Genomic DNA, 9,467 nt, shown 5'->3' with positions numbered 1-9,467 from the left:
AAGTTTCTAACTCTAATTCACCCGGTGGTTGGGGCTTTGTCAGTGGTGAAGTTTGAAACACATCTAATGCCTCGTTTGAGAACTCGCTTCTTCCTCATCATAGTTTTGGCGGACGCAGCGAAATCATAAAAGCTTAATTTAGATGGGATTTGGGATTTTCTTTGAACATTTCTTCCACCGCAACAGAGACCCTATATCATTACAGAATGCAAACCAAGTTTTGTTTTGCAACCTACGTTCCATGTTTGGTATTAAAAATGTCGAAAATAAATAGAAATCATCTCTTTGTTGACAATTCTATTGTTGTACAACCACAACAGTCACCTGACTCAGGCTTCTCCGGCTTCTCCGGCGACTCCGGCGACCATAGAAGTGGATCCGACGAGGTAGAAGAGCATTCAGGCGGTTGCGGGGTTGGCAATTCCCACCGCTCATCCTGAAATTTATTTTTTGAAAGTTGTTGATGTATAGTCTTCTATTAGTGGATTCAAGTGGTTGAATTGACCGCAATTGGAAAACAGAGACGCCATTGCAGTGATCTGAAGTAGAAAGAATTCAGGGTTATATTGGTCCTTAACTTTCCACACCGGATTTTTTATTCAAACAGCCATATATACGGTTGTTTTATGATAGAATTTTTTAGGCCGTTACTTTTAAATTAAGTTTTTTGGAAGGTAAATTCTCTTCAAACATGGAAAATTGTACGTCGAGATGGTTACAAATTTGACGCAAATTTGACTAAGAATTTCTATGCCACGACAGCTTTTGGATATTCGGTGTTATTATTACTAATCAAGAAATTATTACTAAATTAAAATTCTTAAGATAATAGTAGCTCCAATCCATTTCCGCAGCCGCAGCAGTAGAAAATCGGATAAAGACGCAGTGAGACAAGTCCAAAATTGTTTCAGCAGGCCTAGACCGACTCAAAGATTGTCAAACGGTCGGTAGTGGCGACTAGGTTGTGATCTTCGTCGTCGTCTCACCGTATACCTAACTAATCCCAACTAGCTTCACATTCCCTCAACTTCTCGCATGGCCGACGCGTCTCCTAAGTTCCATCCCCCGGATCTTCTCCCCCCGGCCGCAGCGGCCGCTGCTGACCTCGCTACATCCCATGATGGCCTTGTCTATTGGCAGTACATGGCGGCTGGATCCGTCGCTGGAGTAGTGGAACACACAGCCATGTTCCCCGTCGACACCCTCAAGACCCGCATACAGACCCACAGCCTCCCCTGCAAGCCGTCTCCCGGTCTACGCCACGCTTTCCGCTCCCTCATCCGCGTTGACGGCTTCCTTGGTCTCTACCGCGGCATTACTGCGATGGGACTCGGCGCAGGGCCTGCCCACGCTGCCTACTTCTCCGTCTACGAGATCTCCAAGCGCCTCCTTCTCACTGAAGACCACCCGAACAATCCAGCCGCTCACGCGACCGCTGGTGTTCTCGCCACAGTCGCAAGCGATGCTGTTTTCACGCCAATGGACACCGTCAAGCAGCGTCTGCAGGTAGGAAGCAGCCCGTACAGGGGGGTCGCCGATTGCGTGCGGAGGGTTTTGAAGGAGGAAGGCTTTCGGGCATTCTACGCTTCTTACCGGACGACGGTGCTGATGAATGCGCCGTTCACCGCGGTGCATTTTGCAACATACGAGGCTGCAAAAAGAGGGCTGATGGAAATCTCTCCCGAGAACACAGACGATGAAAGGTTTTTGTTGCATGCAGGGGCGGCGGCTGGGGCGCTTGCAGCGGCTGTGACTACGCCTTTAGATGTCGTAAAGACGCAGCTGCAGTGCCAGGTGCTTTTCTGATTTCTGCATACTTATGCTCTCTTTTTTTCTTCTTCCCGATTTGTTTTGCATTTTTCCGGCACTTTATCTCTCATTAGTATATATAATAGAACAAATTTTTAACTTTTTTTTTTATTTTTTTTCCAATCCAAACTTCATTTTTGTGATGAAGTTTGATGGTGCTTTCTTTTTTTATCAAAATTCAGATATCAGAGTTCAACCTACGAATGAAACCATAAGGGAGGTTATTGGGCTATACTTACGATGGAGTTGATGTGTAGTTAATAGAAACCACAATTTAATCGACCCAAGAGTTTAATGTGGAGGGAGGGAGGGGGGAGGGTGTTTTCGTCATTTTATATTACATCATTGAATCTCATGGAGGTTTTTGTGTTGTTGGATGTAGTTGTGTGATTTTGTAGTTTTGGCTCAAGGTCAATTTCTTTCGGGGCCTTAATGAACTGAAATAGGACTAGGCACTACATATCTTTTCCTTTGCTTTATAAAGATTTGTGTGTGTGTGTTTTTTTCCTTTAATTGATAACATTTCTATCCCAAAAATACGGATTTATTAGGATTACATGACAAATCTTGAGGAACAATATCATGGGTAAACTTATCTATAAACTGTTCAGTGATGAAAAGTTTTACTTTGAAATGTTTTACCATATCAAACTTGCTATTAATGTGTCACCATATTTTTGGTAGGATGCAGCTAATACTCTGAGCTTATCAATTAAAGTAGCATGTATGAGATTCCTGCAACTATTAGGATCAACAACAGCACATGTAACACTGTCTGCTTGAATGTTTATTTTTAAGAGTTTTTTCTTCACCTTAACTTCTCATCATCATTAACAAGACTTCAATCTTCTTTATAAGTGGAAGGGCTTTCTTATTTTTGTTCTCAAGGTGTTAAGTCTTTTTGATCACTTGCTATTGAGTGCTCGCTTCCAACCATCTTCGTTTATATCATTGGAATTTGTAGTCGTGGCACTAGGGTCTTGTCTACTTTTTTTTTTTTATGATTTACTTTTCTTATTCGGCCCTCAATTTTGAAGAAATTTCTAGCTTTTGCTTCTATTGCTACCCCACTTCTTCTTTATGATGATGATTTTGGAGCTCTCCTAAAAAATATTTTACACTATGAACTTCTTGATTTCTCCTTTGAGATTTATATGTAACCTTGACACATATTTCATTAGCAAACTTGTATTGCCAAGAAATATCCAATGCAATTGCTTGCATTTAAAATTCAGTTGCATATTTTATTGCACACTTTGCCTTTGTTTTTTTCTCAATTGTTCCAATCAAATCCACATCTCTTTTTCTTTGTCAGCAGAATAAAAGTGAGATTTTAGCAATCCTTTAAGTTGTCACCATTTTTTATTCAAGATAAATATTAATTCTTGTACTCATAATTCCATCGCAAATATGTATATCTGTGGAACTTGATTGGAAGTTCATAAAATCTCTGTTTGGCAAAAAAGAATAAAAAAGGGTACATGTTTTGGTAAAAAACTGTAGAAAAATATGATAGCAGTTATAGAACAATTTTTCTACTTAATTATTATAATGATTCAACAACTATTATTTTAATGAAATGATGGAAATGCAATTAAGATCGATAGAATAGGAAATTTGTGAACAAATAGATAATCTGATTTGCTTTTTACTTCGAAATTATATATAAATGAAGGGATGTGATTCACTTTCTTAAATGAACGGGTGAGTCTTTATTGTTCCAAGATTCTTTTCATTAGTAGTGTAAATATTTGAAGCATATGCTATTGTTATTTACTGTTATGTCTCATTTCAATTCGAACTAAATGGAATGGCTCCCTCTTCAATGCAAATGACTTTTGGAGGAGGATCTTTTGCTTGTGCTATAAAGGATTAGTATAGTGGAATATAGTAGGGCTTGAACATGCTACTTCTAGCAACAATACTGTGGATTCTTCTAGGTGCGATTGTATTTTATTTTGGTCCATTAAAATAATTACTTTTGAATCGTAGTCTAGCTCACTTTTTATCTGTAGTTAGCATCTTTCATGCTTTTCATTGCCGCAACATTCATTTTTTTAATTTGTTCATATTTTGTTTTGCCTCCTAATGTAAACCCATGTATGGTTGATTTATTTTGAATTACTATTACCTTGTTTCTATTTAATGGTAAAAAAAACATATTTGAGATCAAACATCCTAGTTACAAATTATAATTATGTTAATGTAGTTTTTAAGATCAAACTCTGTAATCTTTCTCATGCATTGGTAAAATATTTGTCATGACTCGTGCTGTTATAAACTTGGGGAGCAAGTTTTAGTATAGACTTGTATTTTTGGTTATCACATGCAGCTGTTATGATGGGTGAATGCTTTATGCTCTTTGAAAAAATTCAATATGGACCCTTTTTCATTATCAGTATCCTCGTTAGCCCTTATTAATGTTTCAACAATGCCGTTATAAACAACAATCACCCAAAATTTGACTTCTTTTTAATTGTATTCTTTCGATGTAGTCTCTTATTCTCCTTTAATCTGTATTCATTGGTTCTTTTTTTGTTGTGAATTAATGCAGAAACCAACTAAATTTGTCTTGGCTTGCCTCTCATCAACAAATGATTGTCATGCACTTGGCTGTGATTCCTCTTTTAATATCTAATAATTTGTTTTGGGCTTAAGGATGGCAATTGAAATTTGGATTCTTTTTCTTAATTAAAAATGTCAAGGCTAGGTTAGTATTCAATAAAATATTAACATTATAACTTTCGTTCTGTTTGGGGGCAGCTGTAGTTTATTGAAAAGCAATCATGAAACTTTTGAAAAATAATCTGATATTCAAAAAGCTGCGGTGGCCAGTACAATTTTTTTTTAAAAAGTCAGACAGCAGCTACAAAGTTGCCACCGCACCTAGCCTGAACCGGTGAGAAAATGCAGATTTCAGCGGCTGTTTTTTAAAAAAGATGTCAAAACACAGTTTATCTAAAACAGATAAAACTGCGGTGCGGTGCCGCACCTCTACTCCAAACGGACCTTTTATCTTCATTTGTTTTGTTGAAGATTTTGATTTTAATTACTACTAAAAACGTCATGACTCTGTGATCTCCCACTATTTTGATACTTGTAGTTCATAGTTCTTGTTTTACTTTCTAGGTTGTGAAATTTGGTGGATCAAAATACTGAATTTATAAAATATTTTTGCAAAAAGCCTGCATATGTCGGTAATTTTTTAATAAGTGCGAAATTTATTTATTGGGTTAAATTAGTAATTCACCTGATAAAGCTTGATTATCTTATGCTTTTGTTGAACTACAAGTTTGAAAAAGTAGCAGTTATTAATCATAGGATTGATTGGATTACCAAGCTAAATAAGGTAGATTTAGTAGATAGGTATTTTGATGGGAAGACTGAGATACCTACTGTGTCATATTGGCAAATTTAGATCTATAAATAGAAACGTTCTCTTTCTGAATTTCCGGATATGTTAAGAATTCACATATCCAAGCTTTATTGTGTTAGGTTCTGACCTGACATACCTAATCTGATGCATAAGTTGTTATGCTTGTTTTTTTTTTTAATTGTGGGACTAAAGTGCATTGTGTTATCTCGAGAGTTTATTTGCACTGAAGCGTTTTGAGCTATTTTTATTTCAAATTTTGCACTAAGGCATGTGCTTCTTAACTATTCTGCTGTGAGCATTTATTCGAAAGCCAACTTAAATTATTTTTTAATGTTTTTAAAAAATACAGTCCATGTTGCGTAATTCAAATTTTTGTTGGAATTATCAACTTGATAATTCTTGCATATGATCTGTCTACAGCATTTTTATTCAGGGCAATGTTTAGATTTTTTATTTTATTATGTTTATACTCATATCTAATGGATCTTCACTTCATTTTTTTACGGTGAGTACCTTAGTATTTGGTTTATTAGATTTTATAGGCGCTGTAGATTTTAACTATTTTAGTTTTATATTTGTTCAGAACAATTCAGTGTTCCAAGCCTTCTATTTTTACCACTTTGAGACTAGTGTTGAGACTGAGCTAGCTTGTAGTTGATTTGGCTGTGACTCATGTTTGTTGTGTTGTTTTTCCACGAAAGACAGGGTAATGACAAATATATTAGGGAGAAGAAATGAGCACAAACTGCCAAACAGTTATATCGATAGATACAAAGCAGAAAACAAGAACAAAAGCTCCAACCTGTCTTGCAGCACAAGAAAGCTTATATAATTTTAGAGGTTTGAGACGAAATAGCACAATGAGCTTCTTGAAAGGAGATGATGCAAATTTATAGAACTATAACATTTTGATAGAGAAAACAAACTCACTCAAAACTAGATCGACAAGAGCAATACCTCAATATCATTTATTTTATGTGTTAGTTTTGCTAGATGGGGTGTAGAGAATTCCTCAATTATGTATTGACAATGGTATTTGATGATACTAAAAGTTTGTTGGACCTTCGTGTTCTTAACGATAACCAAGGATATTTTAAGTGCGGTGAAGCAGATATATTTAAAGTTATGTAATGTTGCTTTACTCAATGTGATTAAGACATAATTAACACCACCAATAAATGTATTCTTTAAGTTACCAATTTTTAAAATAAAATAAAACTTCTATAGTTTGAACTTGATTAGTACTAGTATAAAAGATGAGATACAGTAAAGATGCTGTAATGCTAGAAATTTTTGTAGGAACAAATATTCATGAATTTCTTGTGGTGTTATATGTTAATATAAATAGCTGTGCATCCAAATATTTGGAAATGACTGCATTTTCAATCTTTTGTCTATTATTAAAAGTGAATAAGGGTGACAGCTTTATGGCAGAAACAATACCCATTGGTGAGAATGTTGCCCTAATTGCTATCCCCACATCAAAATCAAGCAGAATTGAGCTATACAAGCCTTTTCTAAGCTCCAAAAGGTCCAATAATTAAGAAGGTATATTATGTAATTATTTTTAAAGACAAAAGTACTAAGAATTCTGTTAAAAACTTCAAGGGAAATCTCTATACAATAAAGGGTCTGTTTGGGGTAGCTGCAATTGTTTGAAGAAGTAACTGTGAAGCTGCTAAAGAAAAAACTGCTGTTCAGAAAGCTATGTTGGATATTAAAAAAATTTTTTCTTGAAAAAGTCAAACCGTAGCTTTTTGGCAGCCACCGCATGTAGCTAGGTATGATGGGGAAATACAGCTTTTAACTGTAGTTTTTTAAGAACGCTGACAAAAAACTGTTTTACTAAACAAGAAAAATTGCAATGTGACACCACATTGTTGTCTCAAATGCACCCCAAGTATCCATATGAGAACAAATTTGGACGCTATTATGCAAATACTACAGAAGAAGAAATTGTTCAAACATTTAAGGACTAAAGTAAAATAAAATATCAAAACTTTGTACCTTATTGGCAACATTTGATAAAATAATGGGTGTGTGTTTTCTTAAATAATGGGTGTGTGTTTTCCTTTTCATATCTTTATTGTCCTTAAACACGTTCAAATGAAAATAGGAAAATGTTGTCGGGAGCAACTGATCTCATTATCAACTCTTCAACGTTTTTTTTATTTTTATATACTTTGCCTAGGAAGTCATAAAATAACCCTAGTTGATGCACCGATAATTGTCGAAAAGGAACCTATAAAAGACACTTTACCTTGCGTTGTCGAATGTTATCCTCATACCTAAATTATCCATGAATCTTTTATCTATTATTGTCATCATACCAAAATTGCATTTTAGTTTTTATTCTAATCATTGTCATTTCAAAATTGAAGAACGATGATTGGGCATACTAAGGAAAGAGAAATTTATTATATAGATGCAAATAGTAATAATCAATTGCTTTAGTCAGGTTAATTTAAAAGTTTTGATTCAAGAAGCGTACAAATTTGGCTCCATCTTATTCATCTATCTTTTATTGTACTACAGTCCATATTTCTTATATTATTCAATAAAATCAAATTTAAAGAGTTGTAATGTGAGGTTTATCAAATGACTAAACACCATTGAGTTATTTATTCTTTAACCTGCTTATAAACCTTTGTACATTTTCCCCTATTAGGCACCGATATATGTGTGCCACCTTGCATCATTAATATTAATGGTGTTAGATGGTTAGTTGTTTTGATAGATGATTGCTCACACAACTTAATTTTTTTCTCATAAAAACTAAATCCAATGTGTTTACAATCCTTTCCATGTTCCATAAAATGTTTCTTACCTAGTTTTACATTAATATTAAATATTTTATGTCTACTAGGGGGAAGAATTTTTTTAATCAAGCATTTTTCTTACATCCACAGAAATGAAATCATCATTGAGCAATCGTGTCAAAAGAATAAGTCATCTCTCCTTGATACCTCTAGGGCTCTGTTCTTTGAGAGTAATGTCCTAAAAGTTATCAAGGAAATCACTTTTACTACCCAATAAATCATCTTCCAGTTATTTTATAAGACAAAACACCCATTGAAATCCTCGCTGAAATGTTTCTGCATACTCATTGCTTCTGCTGGAAAACCTTTGGGACTTTGCTTATAACCATCAACAACATCAAAATACTAAAGGCGATCTAAAAGCACTTTAAAATGCTTTTTAGTATATTCCTCAGCTAATAAAGAGTGTCACCATCTCTTTTCCAAAAGATTCTTCTTCTCCTGGGATGTAATTTTTTACTGAAAATTAAAGATTCTATGAGCATCTTTGTTTTTAGGAGAGCCTTAGAGTAAAGACTATTTAGTTCTCTAAAATTTGGAATCCCAATTGACCAACCAACCCATCAAGTCTCTAGTAGCCTTGAGACTTCCCTGCAATATTGAAGTAAACCTCTTGTAAAACAATTCCAATAACATCTTTCCTAATGAACATTAACCATTTTTACTTGTACACTTAAGAAAAAAAGTGGAGTATAACACTCATCTAAGGCATGCTCAACCATCTGGAATCTTGCAAGTTCAAGCATCATGCGGTGAAGCTATGATCTCTAACCTGAAATTCAAACCCAACATGATGTCAGCCTTATGTATTAACTTCAAGCATTCAATAGCCAACTTTATTTTACTTTCCAATAGTTATTCCTCCCCTCCCATAAAATGTTTCTTAGTGGTTAAAAAATATCAATATTTGAGCTATTATTCCTAAAATACATGAGAATCCAGAATGAAAAATTGTCATAATGGAGAGCCCTAAAATAAAACTAAATTTGGGGGTTGTTAGAATTTATAAAGGAAATAAATTAATTTGATGTAGGTGGGCATATACAGTATCAATCAGAACACAAATGGGAGCTGATCCCCTTCCCAAACCCTCTCCGATCCCCCTCCCCCTCTCCCTCCCCCTCCCCCTCCCAGTTTCACTCAAAACCATCACCTTTGTGAATGAACCATTGCAATACAATCGCTACTAGAGCTAGCTGGGAAGGTAACGACGGGATCACGGCTTACGGAGACCACCGAAACTCCCATCTTTCTCATCCATCTGCTCCGCTCCTTCCAGAAGCCATTGAGGAAGGTAAGCCTATTTACGCCATTCTTCCTTTTAGCTTGTCCCAGATTTACTAAATCCTCCGATACACTGGATTTACTAAATCCCGGATTTACGACGAATCGATGTCTTTTTTTTTTTTGAAAATGAATCGGCATTAATTTGAGATTTACCAAATCACAGGATTTATGGAAGT

General features: G+C 35.2%; 1 protein-coding gene across 2 annotated transcripts in view; it reads left to right on the top strand.

Moving 5' to 3' along the window:
* The first annotated feature begins 868 nt into the window (after positions 1–868).
* LOC110025628 (mitoferrin-like) overlaps positions 869–9,467 on the top strand; it is a 28,617-nt gene continuing 20,018 nt past the window's right edge. For both annotated transcript variants that reach the window (XM_020726207.1, XM_020726206.1), the window contains exon 1: positions 869–1,794. In XM_020726207.1, coding sequence (XP_020581866.1) covers positions 1,036–1,794 — 759 coding nt within the window. In that variant the 5' untranslated portion in view covers positions 869–1,035. The remainder of the gene's footprint in view (positions 1,795–9,467) is intronic.

Source organism: Phalaenopsis equestris, unplaced genomic scaffold, assembly GCF_001263595.1.
Source record: "Phalaenopsis equestris unplaced genomic scaffold, ASM126359v1 Scaffold000317, whole genome shotgun sequence".
Classification (NCBI taxonomy): domain Eukaryota; kingdom Viridiplantae; phylum Streptophyta; class Magnoliopsida; order Asparagales; family Orchidaceae; genus Phalaenopsis; species Phalaenopsis equestris.
This window is presented reverse-complemented; position numbering and strand designations above follow the sequence as displayed.